This window comes from Petaurus breviceps, unplaced genomic scaffold (assembly GCF_028583685.1).
Source record: "Petaurus breviceps papuanus isolate PSGF00001 unplaced genomic scaffold, PetGlider_PUasm1.0 689, whole genome shotgun sequence".
NCBI lineage: Eukaryota > Metazoa > Chordata > Mammalia > Diprotodontia > Petauridae > Petaurus > Petaurus breviceps.
The window spans coordinates 11682016-11705523 of record NW_027186458.1 but is presented as its reverse complement, the minus strand read 5'-3'; the positions used below and the strand labels follow the sequence as shown (position 1 = coordinate 11705523).

The 23508-nt window shown below is 39.5% G+C and overlaps 1 protein-coding gene and 1 pseudogene across 1 annotated transcript in view; both read right to left on the bottom strand.

The window, feature by feature from the left end:
* The window catches only part of SGCZ (sarcoglycan zeta), a 382372-nt gene that overhangs the window by 122583 nt on the left and 236281 nt on the right, over window positions 1-23508 (bottom strand). The window contains 1 exon segment of the mRNA XM_069104984.1: window positions 3509-3703. Coding sequence (XP_068961085.1) covers window positions 3509-3703 — 195 coding nt within the window.
* LOC138174523 (GTP-binding nuclear protein Ran pseudogene) lies at window positions 21360-22381 on the bottom strand (annotated as a pseudogene).

Here is a 23508-nt window from a genome sequence, read left to right as displayed (position 1 = left end):
GCTATCCACATACAGAGAAAAAACTATGGAGTCTGAATGCAGATTGAAGTATACTATTTGCTCTTTTTTGTTTCTTTGTTTTTTGTTGTTGTTGTTGTTTCTCATGGTTTTTCCCTTGAGAGGATTGAATGCTCTCATTCTTCTTTCACAGCATGAGTACTGTGGAAATATGATTAATATTATTGTATATGCATAACGTATATCAGATTGCTCACTACCTTAGGGAGTGTGGAGGAGGAGGAAGGAAGAAAAATTTGAAATTCAAAATCTTATAAAAGTGAATGTTGAAAACTATCTTTAAATGTAATTGGACAAAAATACTATTTAATGGAAAAAGAAATAAATGGAATAAATGAAAACTATTAAAAACCATATAAAATGTTTCAAATAATAAAAAGAAAAAAGAGAAATGAACATACATCAAAGACACCTTGGGTTTCACCTAACATTCAGCAAATTGATAAGGATTAAAAAAAATTAAGTGTCATTTTTAGAGAGTTGTTAACCAAAAGGAATATATGTTGGTCAAGTGGTGCAGTAGAAACAGGATTTCCACCTCCTCCAATTCATTTAAAAGGTTACTATGAACAAATTTTGGAGCTACAGAACCCACAAAATGACAGAGAGAAGCTAACCTCCTACTGAGGACAGCCTGGCAAGCTGGTGGGAAGCGGCCAGGGAAGAGCTCAGGGAGCCAAGCCCAGCCCCAAGTGAGACTGAGGTTTTAGTGTCATGGTGGCCAAAACCAGCCTCCTCCTTGAGGTACTTCAGATCACTAACAGCTGTAGTGGTTTCCAGAATTATCAACCCATAGATGCTAAGGACAAAGTGAGAGGTTAGTGCAGTGTGGACTTGGGTACCTGGGGATTTGAGAGTGTGGTCAGCCTTTAACCCTGGGGCAAGAAGTGGCTGAGGTGCAGCAGCCACGCAGCAGCCACCACATGGCTGCTTCAGAGCTCCTGGAGTGAAGATTGTAGGGATACCAAGTGAACATTCTGAGGGTTAATTGCTCTTCCTTTAACCTGCTTGGATCTGGATTGCAGTCTAGGATGGAGGTCCTGGGGTGCATGAACAGTCTGCCAGAGCATGTGGAAGCTTCAGAGAGGGCACCCAACTAATAGCTCCAGAAGCTTCAAAAACCCTACCATTTGGAATAAAGCTCCCCGTTCTGGTAACAGAGTTCTACTGTGACAAAAGGCTCAAAAGTCTTTGTTTAGTGGCAATGTGAGCAAGCAAAGGAAGCAAAGCAAACAGAGCATCCTTACATTAGACTCCTATTTTGGGGACAAAAATGATCAAAGCATGGGACAGGAGGAAGACAATGAAGTCAGATCTCCTGCACCAGAAGCTTCTAGGAAAATAATAAGCTGTTTACAGGCCATATAAGAGCTTATAAAGGATTTTGAAAACCAAATAAGTGGAGGAAAAAATAGGAAGAAAAATGAGAATTATGCAAGAAAATTATGAAATGAGAGGCAACAACCCACTGAAGAAAATAACACCTTAAAAATAGACTAACTCAATTGGCAAAACAGGCTCAAAAAGGCAATGAGGAGAAGAATGCCTAAAAAGCTGAATTTGCCAGATGGAAAAAGAATCTGAAAAGCTCACTGAAGAGGATCATTCCTTCAGAATTAGATTGGAGCAAATGGAAGCTAATGACTTTATGAGAAATCAAGATGCTATTAAACAGATCCAACCAAATGAAAAAAAGTAAAAGGCAATCTGAAATATCTCATCGAAAAAACCACTGACCTGGAAAATAGATCCAGCAAAGATAATTAAAAATTACTGGACTACATGAAAGCCATGATCAAAAAAAGAACCTAGAAATCATCCTTCAAGAGATTCTCAAGGAAAATTGCCCTGATGTTTTAGAACCAGAGGGCAAAATAGAGTTTGAAAGAATCCACTGATCACTTATTGAAAAAGATCTCCAAAAGAAAACTCCTTGGAATATTATAGCCAGGTTCAAAGTATACAAATTTTCTGAGCCAGCAATAATACCATGACCAGACATATCGCAAAGGGGGAGAAAGATGGAGGATAAGGACAAAAATGTGCAAAACTATATAACAACAATTTTAATTGTAGTAAAGAATTAGATTCTAAAGAGGTGTCCATTGGGGGATGGCTAATCAAATTATGACATATGAATGTAATGGAATATTATTGTATTTTAAGAAATGATAAATGATGAGAGATTCAGAGAAGTCTGGGAGTTTAGAATGAACAGAGAGAGAGAGAGAGAGAGAGAGAGAGAGAGAGAGAGAGAGAGAGAGAGAGAGAGAGAGAGAGAGAGAGAGAGGAGTAGAACCAGGAGGATAATTTCTTTCACAATTATGGTATTTTAAAGGAAAAGAACATTGAAAGACTTCAGAACTCTAATCAGTCTGGTGACCGGTAAAGACTACAACAGATTGAAAAAGAACCATGATTTCCAGCTCTTAGCAGAAACATGGTGGATGGTAGGTGCAAAATGAGCTCTATATTGTCACATATAAGCAATTTGTATATTTTTTGTGAATATATGAATTTTTGTTATGAGAGGACTCTCGCTGTTGATAGAAGATTTAGGGAGGGAGGTGTTGAGGTAGTAACAGCAATGCTTAAAAATGGATAAAAAAGAATCAATGAAACACAAAAATAAGACAAATTCAGAAGGGGTCACAGATGAGCAGGGTTGTACAAGCATGACTATGTTAAATTTAATATATACTTAAAAATCAAGCAGCATGTAATAGATTTATAGTTTTATATTAATCTTTCCTTTATTTGTGGAAATGCTCATACTTATTGCTATTTGTCAAGTTCAGTATAATTTTCATAGAAAAAATAGAACATAGGAAAGAGAAGAGTCTTAGAAGAATTGATAAAAACTTAAGTCATCAGAACCCAAATTGTGTGGTGGACACTGAGCTTAATTATAGTAAGCAAAGGAGGTCATATGTGCCAGAACTTTGGGACAAACTTGGGAGGGGCCACAGATCAAAAATAGTTTCAGATCCCGTTTTTTTTTCACTTTCTTTTTCTGCCTTGTTAAATTCTACGAATTTCATGTAAGGTTCTACAGCTTACTTTGGATATTTATTTATTTATTTTTGTTGGCCTATATTATTGCTTATAGTTTTAATGAAATTAATCTTTTTTCTGACAGATAAGTAGAGGTACTTAGGAAAAAAATAACATCTCCCTCCTACATGTCTGTTATGAGCATTAAAAATTTAACATGTACAGACAGAAGTGTCCCCTAACTTGCAAAGCAAACAAAACATGATGGCTGCAGATATTTTAAGGAAAACCAAAGTTTCATTTTTTACTTAAATAGCAGGCAATACTATATTAATATCATGATGAAAGACATTGGAAGCAGACAGTCACATCTAGCATGGTCTTGGAATTCCATCAAGAATGTGTAGAATGAGGATAGTAACTACTGATGAAAAGTGAGACAGCTGAGTTGGCTTTGGCCAATGGCAGAGAAACATAGGGTTGAGGCTGTACTTACCACAGTGAAATTCATAACTTTCAAGATCCATATGGTCATTGCTAAGTTAACAATTGCAGTAACCAGAAGCAGGAGGACAAAGAAGTATAAGCATCTCTTCCTCCATCCATAAATTCCAACTGGATAAAACTGAGGATGCTTCACTCGGGGCAGGTGATTCTGCTGTGTGGCCAATATGGACTGTTCTCGTGTCATCTGGAAGGGTGGAAATGACATCATCAGAAAAGAAAATCCATGAAAAGCTTCTTGGGACTGAGTCAAAGTCCCTAGAAAGTGGCTCTCTGTCCCATGCTCAGGGTGATTGCCTGCCCCAGAACTGACTCCTGATGGAAGGTGGCATCAGTCAAATTTAAAACAGTTGATATATGTCAGTGACTCTTTCTCTAATGATCATTCAGTTAGTAGCTGACACATTCCCTCAATATCACAGTGCCTTTGTAGAAGTTCTATTACTTGATAATGGCAATTTGAGAACTTATATACAATTTCCAATGGCTGTTTTCTTCCTGTCTTGAATCTCAGAAATCAGAGAGTTAAAGACTGTTTGATTTGGAAGGGACTATGAGTCCCTAATCTAATCTAGCTTCCTTTACAATTGCAGAAGCTGAGTCACACAAAGGAAGTAATTCATCTAGATGGAATAATAGATCATCAGGCAGGCATAAGACTAGAACCTATTTCTACTGACTTCCAGTTCAGTTCTCTTTCCTCTTGACCACATTGCCTCAACTGACCATTGAATCCTGTCCCCAGCATACCCTAAAAATTCCACCATGTTAGCTATGGCAGGAGAACTAGTATATCCCATGTCTCCTAGGGGTAGTATCTCCCACCCATATTTTCCTGACTTCCTGGGCAGGTGTTGTTCAACACTACATCCAGTGTATAAAGGGTCTTTCTCCCATCCTATTAGGTGGAAGGCACATGCTCAGCCTGGGGTATACAGATGCAAAGAGACTATTTCTCAGATGAAGAATTCATGACAATGTATTCTTGTATATATTGGCATATTAATGAAAATAATGAAACTGGCTTTTCTGGAACTTCCATTCTGGGGAGGGAGGATAATAAGGACATTCACAAGTAGTTACAGAATAAATATAAAGAGAATAAATGCGAGGCAGGCACATATAAAGTTCTTTGGGGGGTGGGGGCCAATGGGAAATGGGGGAAAATGAAAGGTTTCATGCAGAAGGTGGTACTTGGGAAGGATCTCAAATGAAAAGAAGGATTTTGAGGAACAGGCAAGGAGGGAAAGCATTATGGATATGGAGGACAGAGAATTTCTTAGAGCAATAAGCTGAAATAGGCTACATGAAAATCATCTGAGTATATATAAGAAAGATTGAGTTAAAAGAGGCATCTATTCCACCTTATGTGTATGGCATGAATAACAATACTTTTTGTTGTTGTTGTTGTTGCTGTTCTTGTAATAATAATGAAAAAATGATAAAATACAAATAAAAGCTCAAATTGATATGGAACCTCATCATGAATTTTTAATTGTTTTTCAGTTTTGGTTATCTTCATTTGTCCCTTGAATTATAACAAACAAGAATATCATTATCAAACTGAAAAGAAAACTTTGATGAAGCATTTTTGTATGAGCATAGGAAGCAACCAATGTAGATATTTCATATTCTGAAATGAACAACTAAATACATTATTTGATGCCTTGAAACTCAATGGCAGGGGGTCTCTGGGAGGCACAGTAGATAAAGTGCCTAGCCTAGAGTCAGGAAGCCTCATCTTCCTGAGTTCAAATCCAGCCTCATATACTTACTGTCTGACCCTGAGCAAATCACTTAACTCTGGCCTCAGTTTCCTCATCTGTAAAATGGCAAACCCCTTCAGTATCTCTGCCAAGAAAACCCTAAGGGGTCCCAAAGAGTTAGACACAACTGAAAAATGATGGAGCAGCAACTACCTGGCATTTGAGATAGGACAAATCAAAATAATATTTAATGGGAAAACTCTTTTCAAATATTCCATTTACCGCCTTGACAGATAAGTCCCCTTAACTATTTAGGAAATATTTTAAAAAGGCATTTCTTCATATCAGAGTACTATTAATTTTCATTTTTCCTTTGACTATCACCTCTGCAAATTTCAGTTCTGTGATGATCCCTACCCATTCCACCTCCATGACGACTCCCCCACAAAGGGGATGAGTCGTGTGTCTGGTAAATGCACCTGAGAAATGACATATTCCTGAATGATGGTTGTGGTACACAGTGTGTGTCAGTGAGTTAAACATTTGCATTTTCTTTTCTTTTTCAATTTTAATTTAGGTTTATACCTCAGAACTCAAACAATATTGGCACACTCTTAAACGATTAATCTGTGTTTCTTTGTTTTACCAGTAAAAGGAAGGAAAAAGTATGCAAGAAAGGAAAGAAGAAAAGATGGAAGGAACAAAACAAGCATTTACTGAAAGCCTACAATGTGCCAGACATTGTGATCAGCACTTACAAACATCTAATCCTTCCAGCACCCATGGGCGAGTGGTACTATTATTATCTCCAATTTTACAGAAGAAACTGAAGCAGACAGGTTAAATGACTTGCCCAGGGTCACACAGCTAGTAAATGTCTGAGCTGGATTTGAATCTAGGTCTTGAAGACTACGGGTCCATTACTCTAGCCCCTCCCCCCCAAAAAAGTGAATTATGGAAAACCCTGCAGTGTTAACAAAATTGAAACTAAATAAGCTAATGAAAAGAAATATGTATTGGTAGGGACCTTTTCCCCAATGAAACATTAGCCACTTAACCAACTACAAATAGGAATTACTTTCAGCTAGTTATATGTTCTTGCACAGCTGGGTTCTTGACATGGTAATAATGACAATACTACATAAATTAATTTGTATTCAGTGCCATGGCAACAAAAGGTTATGTTATAAAACTAGAAAAAATAATAAATATACTTGACTAAAGCATAATCTTCAAGTTAATAATTTTTTAAAGGAGGATGTAAGCAGGTCTAGTGATATTAAATCTGATACTTCATTCCAAAGCAATAATAATTTAAAAATATTTGGTACAAGTTACAAGAGAGAGAAGTTGATCAGTGGAACAGATTGGGTACACAATATACAGAAAACCCCCCCACATTAAACAAAGTGTTTGATAACCCAAAGATTCAATTTGCTAGAAGATAGACTCATTATTTGACAAAAACCTATTTGGAATACTAGAAGGTAATCGGGCAAAAATTAAGAATAGCCTAACATCTCTCACTGTACCCCAAGCTAAGCTCCAAATGGATGCATAAGCCAGCAATAAAAGATGATGTTATGGGAAGATTAGGTGAGCAAAGAAGACACAGCTTTGGAACTCATTGCATTGAGAATTGTTTATGACTAAAGCAATAGAGAGGACAGGATGAGGTAAAACCAGTAGTGTTGCTTACATAAAAGTTTCTGTACAAACAAATCTAAGGCACTTAAAATTAGAAGGAAGAAAACTTAGCCCAGAGAAAAGACTGTGCAGTTCTATTTCTCCAATAAAGTTCTCATATAAGATAAAGAACTGATTCAAATGAATAAGACTAAAATTCATCCCTCATTATATGGTCAAAAGCATCATTGAAAATCATTTTTCTTTGAAAATCAAAGAAAAAAAAATCAAATCTATCAATAGCCAGAATAAAAAAATGTTCCCAATTAATAATAATTTTGTTATTCAGAAATTTTAAAGTTGTGCCCAACTCTTGACCCCATTTGGGGTTTTCTCAGCAAATATACTGGAGATGTTTGACATTTCCTTTTTTGGGTCATTTTTACAGATGAGGAAACTGAGGCAAGCAGCCTTAAATGACTTGCCTAGGGTCACACAGCTAATAAGTGTCTAAGGCCAGGTTTGGACTCAGGAAGCTGAGTCTTCAGAATCCAGACCTGGAGCTCTATCTACTGTGCCACCTAGCTGCTCATCAATATACACACACATACACACACTTGTCATCAGGAAAACCTGAGTTCAATCTATTTGTAAAGCGGGAATAATAATGTCACCTACCTCCCGGGCTTGTTGTGGGAATTATAATATGCATGAAATGCTTCAAAAACCTTAAAGTCCTATGTAAATCCCAGCTATCACTACTGCCCACAAGAGCCATTGCTAGCCAGTAATACCAGTGGTCACACTCTTGTCAGATGATTAATGAATTGCACATGCAGAGACGGTGTTTTGGGTAAAGAAGCCTAGTGAGCAGGTGCTACCAGTCACCACCGTGTTCAGAGAGGCTTCCCTTTGCCTTCCTTATGTGGGAACTTGATAGGTTAAGTAGGAGATGAGAGATGAGGAATGAGGGGCCCTGACGTCGAATTTTAGCTCTGAAAGTCATTTGAATGCCCCAGGACAGCACTGGTCGCAGCCGTCACCTTAACAAATACTCACAGACTCCAATCCACACAGATGAAATAAATTCTTTTGAAGGAGAGTAAGCCAAGCAGGTCCAAACTATCAGGAAGCAGGAGGCAGCTCATTGTGTCTGCACCTGGATTGGTCCTGGGGATAGATAGCAGAGAACAGACACTGGACTCGGCCTAAAATGGATACAAATACTTATCTCCGAGATGTGATGCAAAGATACATGTCCGCTGGGAGCCGAGCTGCGATAAAGGTTCCAATGAGCCAGAAATCTCTCTCAGGCTCATTCAGTGAGCTCAGTACTCTGTGTCTGTTACTGACCTTTACTCTTCCCCAGGGCAGTGATTTCTGCTTGTCCCAAAATATATATCTGGTGGTTTTTGACCAGTTTATGACATACTGAATGTTTGTCAATATTCCTCATCCTTTCTGGTAGAGACATGTACACCTTTCTATAGCTACATTAGGGGGATGGCCCCAGTGTCTTCTCACATCGTACAAAGTTTCAGCAGGATCCCTTGTAAATCTGTTGCGGTCCATTTTATACTTCTGAAAGTGAACACGGAGTCAGATAAAAATCAATGACCAAATGTGAATCTGGAGGTCTGATAATGAAACATGCTACCTACATCCTGAAGAGAGATGGTCTCAAGATACAGAATGAGATATACATTTTTAAATGTTGCATTTGTGGAAATTTGTTTTGCTTAATTATTCATATTTATAACAAAGTTTTTTTTTCTTTTTTCTTGTTGAGAGGGAGAGGAAAATAAATGCTCATTAATTAAAAAAGTAAAATAAAAATAATTTAATAATTAATAATTTTAATAATTTAAAATAAATAATTTAATTTATTTAATAATAATTTAATAATAATTAAAAAATAAATTTTAATTTATAAAGTGCTTTATGTTTGCAGAGCATATTACAAATATTATCTCATTTATTTTCATCCATACAACAATCTTGGGAGGGAGATGCTATATCATCTCCATTTTACAGATGAGGAAATTGAGGTGCACATCAAGTGATTTCCACTCAGTTAGTAAGTGTCTTAGGCTGGATTTGAAATCACTTTTTCCTGACTTCAGGACCAGTGCTCTATCCATTGGAACTTCTAACTCCCTAAAAGAGAAAGGTGGGGATCCAGCATTCCTCAGAGTTGAAGCTGGTAATGAAGGCTCCACAATAAAAAATTTGGGATTATACTTATGTTTCTGTCTGTTACTCCTCCCTCCTTTCTGGTGTCGAAGAGAAGTCAAATCACTTTTTTCTACCAAATGGTTTTGTTACTTGCTGGGTGAGCTGTGTTTACATTTGTTTTTTCTTGTTTGGTTTTATCTAACTCTTATCTTCATATTATTGAACTTCTAGTGATGCTGGACATGGTCAGAAATCCTTTCGTCAGACCCAGGGTGGTGTTTGGGTGGGGAGTTCTCTTTCAGCTCCAACGTCTTTGCTACTCACAAGTTCCCTGGAAACAGTTGAGCCACATTGTCTTCTTTACCTGGTTCTTGGGGCTATGTTGATGTCTGTGTTGCCCTGGCCCTTTGATCACTTGTAATGGCAAGCACAAAAGTAGTTCACACCTTGTTTCAGCTTTTAAATTAACACCTTGTTTCAGTTCAAGTTTTGTTTGAGTTTTGTATTAATTCTGTTAAGAAACAGAATGTGTGAACCCCAAAACTTGTGAACTCTAGAACTCATGAATTCCTGCAACAGGAAGGGGAGGAGCTAATGATCATATATAAGGAAAATTTCTAGGCTAAAGACAGGAGAACTGAAAAGAGGACTCTTGTGGTGGCAGAGTCAAGAAGGAGAAAATTTCTGGTATCCCAACACTCTGTTTGTCTACTCTGTCTGTGTTGATGTTTGTTTCTGACACTTTGTACAGAAGCCCTGGGACCTTACTGGAAGCCCTGAAAGAAGATTTTCTTATTGTCTGTTTACAGAAGTCCTGGAGGAGAGTTTTGGAGGTCCTGGGACCTTACAGATGATTTGTGCTGATCTCTTGGACCTTGCTTGTGGGTCTGTATTGATTTCTATGTTGATGATTTGTGTTGAGTTCTCAGACATTGTTGGTGGGTCTGAGTTGATTTCACAGGCAGATAGTGAATTGGTGATGGTGTCAGCAATGTCCGTGAATACTATTGTGGCTCTGTCAAGTTTGTCTTCCCAGAAACAGAAATTGTAAAGGACTTGAGGTGGACTGGACACTGTGAACTTCAATATGGAATGGGAACTGAATGAAGAACTGGACAAGGAACTGGGAGCTCCCTGCCTGTGAATTCAGTTGACATTTGGAGCTGGGACAGTGGAGGAACCATGGAAGCTGAGAGCCAGCCTCAAGTCAAGCTGAAAGAAGACTTTACTTGGATACTGCGTACTGATTGAGAAAATTATGATTTACCGTGACCTAGGGGTAGAGAACTTTGACTTTTGTACTTTGTGACTGAATTAAGGATTTTGTGATTGACAAAATGAATGTACTTTGTTTAAAACTATGTGACCATTTTGGTGAAAACTATGTGGCCATTTTAGTGATAAGTTGTTGAGTTGTGACATGTTGAATGCTGTATTTTGATTTTCTGTGATAAGTTGTAACATTGTGAGTGCTGTACTTTGATTTTCTGTGAATGTTTTGCTCTGATTTGTTATTGAATAAATAGAGAGTTTGCTATGTTATGTAATAAGAACATTGAAAGCTGTTCACAGCAGCAGTCCTCTGGAAAACTGCGGGTTCTTGGTTTTATACCACTGTTCTCAGCAGCTGATGGAGAGAACCTAGAGCCTCTGAAAAGCTTGTGTTTTCTGGATCCTCTTTTACATTCTTTTCTCTTATTATCTTTGTTTGCACAGTAGAGTGCCAATGTTTTCTCCCATATATGTGAACAAGCTACTGATGGGATCTTTTGCCACCATCTGTATCCTCTAGGAACACACCATGAGAGCCCTGCCTTGCCTCTCATGGCAAGGGCTGTAGCATGCACTGCTCTGTGCAGGTCTTGTGATATTTTTGCCATTTCTATCTGACATTGTTGAAGATCCCTTTGTTCCTGATGGTAAGAGCAGATAGCAGCTCTGGGGGAATGCTTTGGTCTCTTCTAGATGGTTTACCAGTTGGATTCATGCTATCATTTGAAACAAGACTTTTTCAAATGGCAGTTCAAATATACTCATCTCCTTTTCAAAAATAATTACTTGCAATAGCAGTATTACATTTCCTCAACTATTTGGTTATTAGGAAAATGTCTGGAGGTGAGGATGTTCAGGGTCATCAAGACTTTCAACTTTGGCCTCTTCTCAAAGCTTCTGTAGAAATGCTGGAGCCTGGAGGTGACTTATTTACTTTGATCTTGGGTCTGCTCTAACCTCAGTCTGGATGTTAACTGCTCTTCAATTTTATGTAATTGAAGATTAGAGTTGAAGTTATGATCATGATAATGATGATAGTAATTATCAGCATCAGTTTTTGTTGTCAATGATTGCTCTTCACTAGTTGTAAGATGGTATTATGCAGGGGCATGCTGGTAAGTATTTAACAACATGCTCTCTGAAAAAAAGTACAAGCAGCATGCTTTTAAGTTTAATCTGCATTATTAATATTCACCCTTAAGTCTAGGCAATCAACAAAGCAATACATCAATCCCTGATGTGCAGTGTTTGCTGATTTCCAAGCTGTAAATGCTCACATTGAAATTTAAAAATCAGCTCTTCTGAGCCATTATGAGTCGACTGTTCACTGTTGAAGAAAGGATTTAGAATTGGGAGGGAATTAAGGAGAGACTGAATTATATAGACAAGAGGCCATGAGTACCTGAATTTGGGTGATGGGCATTGTAATGAATGAGCAACAAGGTAGTGCAGTGGATAGAGTACTTGGAGCCTGAAAGTAGGAAGACTCATCTTCCTGAGTTCAAATGTGGCCTCAGACACTAACTGTGTTACCATAGACATATCACCCTACCCTCTTTGCCTCAATATCTTCATGTATAAAATGAGGAGAAGGAAATGGCCAACTGATCCAGTATTGTTGCCAAGAAAACCCCCAAAGTAGTCACCAAGAGTCAAGCATGATTGAGAAAAGCTAAACAACATTAGAGTAAAGAAATGAGGTTAGATTTGAGAGAAGTTGTGAAAATGGCAATAAGATGTGCCAGATGATTGGAAATATGAGGTGACTGAGATTTACCAGCCAATCAGACTACAATGCAAAGTAATCGCGATCTTTGGAAGAGGAGTGAATTTTTGGGGAAAGATAATAAATAGATAATAAATAATAAAAGCAAAATAGATAATAAATTAATCATTTCTAAAAGATGATGTCAGTTATCTGACTTTGTACATTTATTCCATTTTGCTGTCTTATTATTATCTAATGTGGATCTTGTAATGAGAATAATTGAAAAGTCAGGTTGGTTTTGTTAGGGAAGACAGAAATAGGCTCCCTAGAAGAGCGGAAAAACATGTGCCTGGCTGAACCTTGGGAGCCAGGGAAGGGATTATAGAAGTGTCATCATTAATGACCATCTCTGGCACCTTCTCCATGTCTAATTTACAGTAGCACCTTTTGAGAAGAAAAAGGTGATGTCAGGAGATAGTAAAACTGAATCCTATTTTCTTAAAATTCCCTTTTCCCTTTTACTGACTCATTTTAGAATATTGAAAGGAATTCAGATATTGATATTGCTGAACCCCTTGGCTTCCTACAAGATACTCAAAGCTTACAGTACAGTCTCAAACAAGATGAATAAACACAGACATCCAACAACAAAATGTATTTCTTTTAAAAGAAGTGAGTCCTTTTAAATTATTGCTTCCTGCTTCCCCCTCCCCCCAAATGGTATCATTCAAGCCATTGCACTCAATAGATGCCTTTTCAATCAACTTTCTTAATAACTCAGGTCATATTTGAATACACATTTGACCTTCTCTATGAGTCCCAGATAAAGTAATTAGCTGCATCTGAGGCAAAAACCTGGAGACGTTGGTCTTTGCAAACTATTAAATTGTCCACAGCAAATCAGACAGACAGAAGATTGTCATGTTCACTTCCATTTCCCAAGTGTTATAAACTGGAACATGTAAATGAAATAAAAATTTATTGAGTTCATTTTCTTTGAATATTTAGCACATGGTGGGAGAAATGTAAAAATGTTGGCTTCAAAAGTTATTGTAACAACTGGAAAACAAGCTGGCAGAAATTAGGTTTACCTTGACACACACAAGAATCCCCAAATGGATATTAGATTAATATATATATATATATATATATAGTCAAGTAATAAATATATTTGAGGACAGCAGATAGATTTCAAAGCTACGGATTGGGGAGAATTCTTGACCAAACACAATGTAGAGATGATCAGAAAAGATAAAATGAACATATTTTATTTAATAAATGTGATTTTTTTTTGCACAAACACAATTAGAATGGTTGGAAAGAAAACAAATAGGAAGTGAGAAGATAATGAATTCTGTTTTAGACAAGTTTAGTTTTAGACATCTGCAGGACATCAAACTCAAGATGTCCACAAGGTGGTTGGTAATGGAGAGAGAGAGACAGAGAGACAGAGAGAGAGAGAGAGAGAGAGAGAGAGAGAGACAGAGAGAGACAGAGACAGAGAGAGACAGAGACAGAGAGAGACAGAGACAGAGACAGAGACTGACTTGGTGGCATATGTATATTTGGGCATTATCTGCACACAGCTGATGGTAGAAACCATAGGCAATCACTAAGCAAGATAATATGGAGGAAGAATAGAAGGCAGCCAAGGACAGATCCTTGCTGGATCCCTACAATTTGTGGGTGTAACATGGGTAAAGATACAGCAGCAGAGACTTAGAAAGAACCTTTAGACAGGTAAGGGGTAAAACCAGGAGAGAACAGTGTCGCAAAAACCTAGACAGAAGAGTGCATCAAAGAGAATAAAGTGATTGAAAGTGTAAAAGGCTGTGGAGAGGTTAAGAAGGAGCAAAAGAAGGCCACTAGATTTGGCAATTAAAAGATAACATGATGACAGAAGTGAAGGAAAAGATAGTGTTGGATAAGGGATGAGTGATCTGAGATGAGGAGGGGAAAAGGAACTTGGTGACACATCTTGTCCTTTTTTATCTGAAGCCTTAGGTAAAGTCCATCCAAGAGGATGGAGGAAGGGATATTGTGGAAGGGTGGGAGTGAAAATGAAAGTATTTGGAAGAGCTGCTGTGATGAGTGGGATAGTGACCTGATTAGAGAAGTAGAGATGAATCACCTTTCTGCATTGCGTGCCTCACTGAGATGGTGGCACATCATTTTAAGTGGACCCAGGTAGCAGAGTTTGGGGATTTTTCTCTGAATTCCCTTCAGGACTGGTAATAGGAGTAAAGGATGCGGAAGGGGAGTAATACAAGGCTGGGGGTTGGCCATGTTAGAGTTCATAGTGTACCAGACCAGTGACTTGGGAGAGGAGGATTGGCTAGAGTTGAACTGGCTCACCAATAATGGGAGAAATGCACATTAAAAGGACTCAGGGAGAAAAGGACATAGAAAGTATTGGAACTGACACGAAGGACAGGCAGTCTAACATAGGGTAAGTGGGATGCTGAATCAGTTCAGCCACTCTGTAAAATACTTTGGAATTACTCAAAAGATAATAGTTAAGATTTATATATCACTTTAAGGTACACAGAGCACATATGCATACATACATGAATACATACACACATCTACGTGTACATGCAAGCATAACACTGAACTGTGACGGGCGTGGTGACTAGACCAAGGTGACACCACTTTTTCACTGCTTTTGGAGATCCGCGTGTGACTTGTTCTCTCCCATCAGAATGTGAGCTCTCCGGGAGCCAGGACCTGCTTGTTGCTTATGTTTTCGTGGCTGTGGTTGTTGATTGTCCTTCCTTTTTGAAGAGGACCATGACGTCAGGAAGGTCATGCCATGACTTGCAAGGGAATTGGATTTACGTGAAGGAGGGCTGTGAAAAGTCACCAGCCTCACTCTCTCCTCCTGAGCCACGGGCCCAGTGGCAAGATGTAGAACAGGACAACTGGAGATGGCCCTGGATGCAGTGGGAAACCTTGGACTTTTTAAGCTAAGGTCTTTCCCAGGTCTCTAGTTTGATTGAGGCAACAATCATTCAGCGATTAAGGCTAGGTAAGAAATGAGGCAAAGAAGGGCCTCTTCTACCTAGCAAAAAAAAAAAAAATGTAATGTGGGAGGGGAAGAGGCGAAGAGTTCCTGCCCAAACAGAAATGGCGCAATGCCTGACACACGGTAAGTCTTCATAAATATTTGTTTCCCTCTCCTTCCCTCCTTTCCTTCTTTCCCTCCTTGGTTCTTTCCTTCTCATATCAGCTTCTTCAGTGGCATGACTTTGTGACTCATCCTACACACAGCTCACTTTTCTTCTACCTCTTTGGCTGACACATAACACAGCTGAAACAACTGGTCCTGCCCCAGTCTCTCTGTGTCCCCTGATTTTTGTACAAAATTAAGCTTCACATTTTCATTCCCACCTTCATCTCAGTCTGACAGCATAGTTTCTTGGCGGTTAAGGTCTACCACATCAGATTTGGCAATTAAAAGATAACATGATGATAGGGTTTTTTCCCTTCTCAAGCAGGCCAAACACACAGCTACACCCACACCCACACTCACCCCCCCACACACACACACCCCATACACACTTGCCAGTGCCAAGGCCAGCTTCCTCTGACCTGCACTGTGCTGCCTCTCACCGAAGCATAGGCTTCCTTTAGATTTGAAGCATAGAAACACATGGTTAGTAAGTAACTGGAGAATGACCCGGAGCAGACAAGTCAAAGCCAGCCCACTGACTCGAAGAGATGTGCTACTAATTCCTCCTCTTCCCCTCTCCTAGCTTACCTTTGTTCAGATAACTATTGCTCTCAGTTGCCATACCTTTGCAAACTGAGTTGAGTTGTGCAAACTGAAGAGAGTTACCACTTCATTTTCTTTATCTGACATTTATTTGCATCTGAAATTAACAAACACCAAATTGAACTGGGTGTTTCCACACATGGGCAACAGGAAAAAGTTGATTGCACATGAAAATGTGCATCTTGACTATGTGTGGTTTGTTTATCTTTTGAAATCTATCTTAAGTCACCCTATAACTCAAATTTCTCCTGCTCAACTGTGATTCTTTCTGGCCATCCTCATCTCTCCTGGGCATTTTAAAAATGGAGCAATGTATTTTCAATAACCATTCAATGAGCTAACTACAGGCTAGCTGCTCTGAAAATTGCAACATCTGGCCAACTTCCCTCATGGAGGGGACCAAAGAGAGATTCCAGGATCAGGCAGCTGATCTCTAAAGGATGATCAGGGATTGATTTCTCATCAAGGAAGGGAGGATGATGTATGACCAAAGGTGCAGAGCGGTTTGTGTGTGGAGAGGTTTATGTCAAAGGAGGTAAGAAAGTCCGGAAAGGTTGGGTTGCATCAGAAACTTTACCCAAAGAGGCAATTCACTGACAGGCAAACTCAAATCAAAAGCTGGCCAAGTGAAGCAGAGGCCCAGCTGCTTAGTTGCAAAGCCACAGGATTCCAGATATGGACAGGACTTCAGCAGCCAGCTAGTTTAGCCCATATCTAAATTTGAATTCTATGAATTTATCAGACAAGAGGCATTAAGCTCCTCTTGGAGTTTGTTTGAAATAGCTTGAATGAATTTAAATGAGATTGTTATTGAATTTTCAGCATGAGCATTTATACCAGAGAAAAGAGTATATGCTACAAATCAGGGCTTCATTTTTTGTTTAACTATCTAGACTTAAGAAATTAAAGGACAAAATGTTAATAATAAACATTAAGCTTTAAAGTGTATTACTGGTCATTTGCATTTTCTGGAAAGCAGGTTGTTAAACTCTTATGAGCATACATACCACTATGGGGTAGCCAGTAAAACAGTTAATACCACAGTGGGTGGAAATCTGATTTTAAAGGGAATTTTTCTCTATGTAAATCTAAATTTGCCTCTTTGAAACACCTCTCTCCCTTCTTTTATCCTTCCTCTCCCACATTTGCTCTAAGTTGTATTTCTAGGGTCAAGTAGAGGAACTCAAATCCCTTTGGCACAACATGCACAAAGCTACGATGTCTCCTCTCATTCACTTCTCCTCATTCCAGCTCGTCACCCCCTGCTCTCAGTCACCCTTTATCTCTTCTCTGCTCAGTGGAGTTCTCCATTATTCTACTTCCTTTACTATCACTTTCTTCTGGAACCTCCAATCTGAGCTCTGACTTCATTAGAGAGAAAATATGAGAAGAAAATGAGGGGAAAGGAAGGGAGAAGAAGACAGGGGTGGGGAAGGGAAGGAAAGAGAGGGGAGAAGAGAGGAAGGGAGTAGAGAAGAGAGGTGAGAAGAGCAAAGAGAAACAGAGGGGAGGAGGAGAAGGGAGGGTGCGTATGCATACTGATCCATCAAAGAAATCTGAGCTATATTCTGTGTCTAGCAATAGTGATTTCTATGGAATTAAGCTTGACTCACTATGTAGAAAATACAAAATCTTTTCTTGGGGTAGAGAAAAAATCAAAATAGCTTTTTTCTTTATCCACAAGAAGACAAACATATGGTGGTAAAGAGCAGCAGAACATCCAGGAAGGCATGGGATAAACAATTGTAGTGGAATCTTAAGCGATTGGGTTTGTGTTTGACATATAAGGGATCAAATACTCAAGACAACAGTGACTCCTCTATTACTGTGGTTCTGGTGAGGAATCTGAGCCATGGTGTATGTATTCAGTGGGGCACATAATAAGGAAAAACTATTAGCCCCAATTCCCTTTTCTTTTCTGTCTTGTAACTACAACCTCTTAGTCAGCTGACAATTTATGTCATGTTGGGTCCATGGAATTGGCACAGTGAAAGCTGGAGTCTGATAGAAGTCAGATAATTGCAACCACCTCACTGGAATTAGGGAATAGACCTTCTGGTCTGCCACGTTCAGATTCTGGTGGTTATTTCAACAGAATCAAAATCAGTCTGTGAGAGGGAAGAAATCTTCAAGACCATTTAATCTGACTCAGGCCTGAGCAAGAAGGCCTTTTGTGACATCCCTCCTTCCCAGCAAAGTGCCCTGCAAAGGGGGGGGGGGTAGAACCAATTGCCTCCTCACTTTATCAGTTCTACTTCAGGGTGACTCTAAATAATCAGAACACTGTCCTTACTCATACTTCAAGACTCCAGTGGATATGGAATCTCACACATATGAGCACTCCTGCTCATGCTATAGATAATAATAATCCATCTACCTTTTCCAGTCTTCTGCAGTTCTTGTCCATTACCTCCTCCCAGAATGCCAAGGGAAATACAGGAATGTGTATTCCAGGGACCTTCCAGTTTTTGTCTTTTGTTTTTCAAAGTTTCTGTGAATGCCAGTGGGACCCTTAAATGGGTTGTCTCTTATGCCTGGTTCTCTTCCTACGAGTCAATCCCAGTACTTTTTACGGTTAGGAAGTGGATAAATTAGGAGTGGATAAATTGCTGAGTTCTCCCCATGGAGAATTGAGTTTGAATACTGCCTTATATATAATAAATTCTTGTCTAGCACTTTCCTTAAAACAATTTTCAGAGATAAAGACTGTAGGAATTACTGTCCCCACTTTACAGATGACGACTCTGAGTCTCTTAGAGAGGAAATGACTTGTTAGCTGCCTGTCCATGATTAAGTCACTTCCCCCTCAGAGATGTAAACAAGTCTTTTTCTGGATTGAGAACTGGATGGGAGACCATTGCATTCCCACCCCACCCCCTGTTTTTATAGATGTGGTAACTGAAGCCCAGAAAGGGAAAATGTCTTTTCACACTCAATTTTTGGAATGTCTGAGGCAGGCTTCTGATTCAGGTCATCTTGACTTCAAGTCCAGCATCTACCAGTGACTACAACACCCTCCCTCATCCCTGAGATCTGTTAGTCTGGCACCAGGCTGTGGCTGCTGTCCAAGGTACTAAGTTACTGTCCCTGCAAGGTCTGGTTACTAGGTGGTGATTTGTGTTTGTTATACCTAGACAACCTAAGGAAACTGGGATAAGAGTCTATGCCCAGTGAATGGAGAATCCATACCTAATGAATCTAGTGAACTACTGAACAACTAGTAGGAATAAGAAAAAAGAACTGGCCCTTTGATAGTGTAGCCCTTAAAGGTTTGCAAAGGGCCTTTCATATGTTATCTTCTTCGAAACTTACAATCTTAGGAGATAGGTGCATTATGATCCTTATTTTACAGATGAGGAAACTGAGACAGCAGAGGTTAAGACCATAATGTGGTCATATTGTTAGCAAATGGTTCACCCAGAAATTTAATTCAGGTCTTTCTGACAGTGCCATCTAACTGTCCTCCAATATATAGAGTATACTGAAGGTCAAAAGCTACTAAAATGTAAAATTGTGCTAAGAGAATTGAGATACCTTGAATTTTACACACACACACACACACACACACACACACAAACACACACACACACACACACACACACACACACACACACCGTATGTCTCTTGGGGGAGACAGAATGATGGAATCAATTGTACATTTCCCCGGTCACCTTTAAAAGAACTAATCACATGTCTGTCATGCCCTTTGTACCCTGTGACTGGATGCTGCATCTACGGTCACATTATGATTGTTTAAAGTAGTAAGTTCCATTCAAGAACTGTCCAGGTTTCTTTAGTCTGATTAATGCCACTTTGATGCAGTCTAATATGGCAGTAATGCTGTGTTTTTTTTCCCTTCCAGTTGCTTAATTTGTTTTTCAAGCTCAATTTTGGCCCTAATTTTTTCTCCCCATTTAGGCTGTCTTTTCCTTGGGTGAAGAATTATCTTCTTTCTCATACCTGAAGTGTTTTTTATCTTTTTACAGCTAATAAGATTTCACAATAAGATTCAAGTCCAGTGAATTTGAACATTGCCAAGAGAAGGATGTAGCTAAGATCCCCATCGCTCCTGCTGAATTCCTTGATAGGTGACAGTCTTGCCAAAAGTTTTCCTGTCTGATCTGAGCTGTTCAAGAGTAGTCTGAAGTCACTAAAACTTTCTGCATAAAGCTATTGCCCTGGGGGAGTTGGCTCATCTCTGGCTGATGGGAAGTCCATTCCTTTTCCAGGGTCTCAGCTCTGCACCCACCCACATGGCCTTTTCTGTGGCTCTCCCAAGCTGGAGATCTTACTTTTGACTCTTAGCTCACCTTTGTCTGCCACAAACATCCATCACCACCAAGTCTTGGCTTTGCTTGCTTTCCAACATGTCTACATTCACCCTTTCCCTTCACATTGGCCTCTTAGGCAGCTTCTGGCCAGGTCTTTCTGTTGGAAGACAATGATGCATGTCAACATGGATAAATCATGATAATGCCAAGAGAATTTAGGTAGCATTTTAGGGTTACAAAATGCTTGACAAAGATGATCTTATTGGATGAGGCAGATAGTCGGCATTGCAGTGAGGACACCAGGAGTCAGGAAGTTGTTATTGTTCAATTGTTTTTCAGTCATATCCAGCTCTGGCTTCCTTTGGGGTTCTCTTAATAAAGATGTTGGAGTAGTTTGCCATTTCCTTTTCTGGCTCATGTTGTAGATAAGGAAATGGAGGCAATCAGGAGTAAGTTCCATGCAGCAAGTGTCTGAGACCAGATTTGAACTCAGGAAGATGAGTCTTTCTGACTGCAGACCCAATGCTCTATCCACTGCATTACCTAGCTGCCTCAGCCTCATATACTTACTGGCTTTGAGACTCTTGGCAATTCATTTAACAGATAGAGTTCTGGCTCAGTTCCTTCAAGTGGGGCATGGAGCTATTGTAAGGATCACATAAGATAATATTTTTAAAGTGCTTAGCAGAGTGCCTGACAAACAGTAGGCATATAATAAGCATGTATTCCCCTTCTCTTTCCTTCCCTTCTCCTCACAGCCACCCTGGGAGGTAGGTACAATTATAATCTTCATTTTGAGGATGAGGATACTGAGGTAGAAACATGTTACATGAACCTGCACAGGGATATCCAGCTAAGTGTCCATGGTAGTATTTGGAGCCAGGTCTCCTGGGCTCTTGGTACAAGCCACTGGGTACTTGGCTGCCTGTAAGACAATATATACACATCCAAAGATCTGTGGCATGGACCATGTGGAGATCCTCTTCAATGTCCTGATCATTACCCTTCTTCCCCTGCTTAAGGATAGATAAGCTTGAGACTGATTGTAGTTGAAACATGTCATCAATCTGCACATTAGCAGGTGATAAGGTACCCTGCTCTGAGTTAGGCTTGCCCTAGGTGGCAGAGAAATGGGGCTGTTATGGGGCCTGTACTCAGTACCTTTCAGCTTAACAGGCTCTGACAGAGTTTATGCCCCAGAAGTAAAACTTTCCAGGCTTAGGATATCTTCACTGAATCAACTGAAATCTTGCTTTCTTTAGATTTTAAAAGCACTTTGAGGGAAGTTCCAGTCAGAATATCTGAGATCATTCTTTTTATTTTTTAGATATTTGAAAAACAACTTTATTATTATCTAAATGAAAAGGGAATGGGAATGACAGTAACAAACAAGATTCACCACTGAATATTGTGATGGGACTGCAGCAGTCTTACATTTGAAACTCAAGGGGATGTAATTGTGGTCCAAAACAGCTAAATATGCAGGTCCAAAATATGAATTATATTTTTTTTAAACTGCTACATTCACTCTGAAGCCCATTCATTTCCTTCAGCATCCCAAAGATTAAGCACATGTTCTGCTCAGCTATATAATAAAGTGGCAAACACGCTACACCACTGACATCACAGGACAGTTGCCTATGAAACTAGACCTCTGACGCTGGGCTCTAGCTTCATTCCCTTACAGGTCATCATCTTCATCAGGGAGCGCAGTTGTCTGAGCAATCTGTAAGTCCTGCTCATACTGTGCTGCCAGTGCTGGGTCCATGACAACCTCTGGAGGTGCAAGAGCAGGCATGGCAACAAACTCGAAATTAGGGTCTCCAATAAATTTTCTAGCAAGCCAAAGGAAGGGCTTCTCAAAGTTGTAATTACTTTTGGCTGAGATGTCATAGTACTGGAGATTCTTCTTCCTGTGGAAGACAATTGATTTCGCCTTGACTTTTCTGTCCTTAATATCCACTTTGTTGCCACACAACACTATAGGGATATTTTCACGTACTCATACCAGATCTTTATGCCAGTTAGGTGCATTCTTGTAAGTAACTCTTGATGTTACATCAAACATCCTAATGGCACCCTGAGCTTGGATGTAATAACCATCTCTCAGACCACCAAATTTCTCTTGGCCAGCTGTATCCCATACGCTGAATGTAATCGGACATCTGTTAGTGTGGAACGCGAGAGGATGGACCCCAACACCCAGCGTGGCTGCATACTTCTTCTCAAATTCACCAGTCAAGTGGCATTGTACAAATGTGGTTGTTCCAGTACCGCCATCTCCAACTAACACAAGTTTGAACTGCACTTGGGGTTCTCCTTGGGCGGCCATTGCGATGGTTCTTCCACAAGCGTCTCCGTCTCCACCTGACTTGAGATCATTCTTTTTAGACTGTGATTGTCCCCCTGAGGGCCAAGGGAGTTTATAAATTAACCAAGGATTAAATGAATGAATGGATAAAAAGGAAGGAGGGAAGGAAGGAAGACTGAATGAATAGGTAAAATCAGAGACTGAGATGTAGAAGGAAGTTTAGAAACCAGGCGGTCTAAGCCCTCCATGCTTTTATATGAAAATGATGAACTCAAATCCCCAGAGAGGGGAAGAATATTTCCTTGAATCTCCCAGGTAGATATTAACAGATCTGCCATTTGAAACTCATGTCTTCTGATGCCAGAGTCAATATTCTTCCTACTCAAACATACCACCTTCCATATTGAATGTAGAGAGACTATATAGCACCACATGTTCCCAAATGTGAGATTTGATACCCTATGAGATTTCAGTCTCCTAGACAAACCTTCTGTTTTCCTTATAGAGTCTACAAAGTACAGGATCAGGTGATTAAGACTTGTTGCCTGCCAAGATAATGCCTTGCACTGACTTGTGCAAACTGCATTATCAGTTTCATACAGGAGAAAGTCAAGTTCTAGCTTGGATGGCTGGCCCTGTCTACCTTGGGCAATTCTGGTCTCTCTGCTCCAGCTTCCCAAAGGAGTGGGACATGGAATATAAATTCCAGATGCTCCTAGGACCATAGGATAAAAAAATAGAGATTTAGAGTTGAAAAGATTTTAGAGGTCACTGGGTCCAATCACATCCTTCATTTTCCAGATGAGAAAACTGAGGGTCAAAGAGGTGAAGTGACTTGCCCATGATTCCACAGATAGGAAATACTGTAGGTGGGATTTGAGTCCAGGTTTCTAGAGCTCCAGACCAAAGACCCTATTGACCATCCACATCAGTTCAATTCAACAAACATTAAACTGCTACTTCTACCAAAGCACACACTAGCTAGATGATGTGGCTACAAACCAACAGAAATCATGAATCTTTGACCTCTAGGAGTTTACAATCCACTGGACAGATGGTAATTGGAGAGGGTTCATAGCATATACATATATATGAGTATATTCCATATACACATGGAAGCATCATATGCATCCAGAATTTTATGAGGA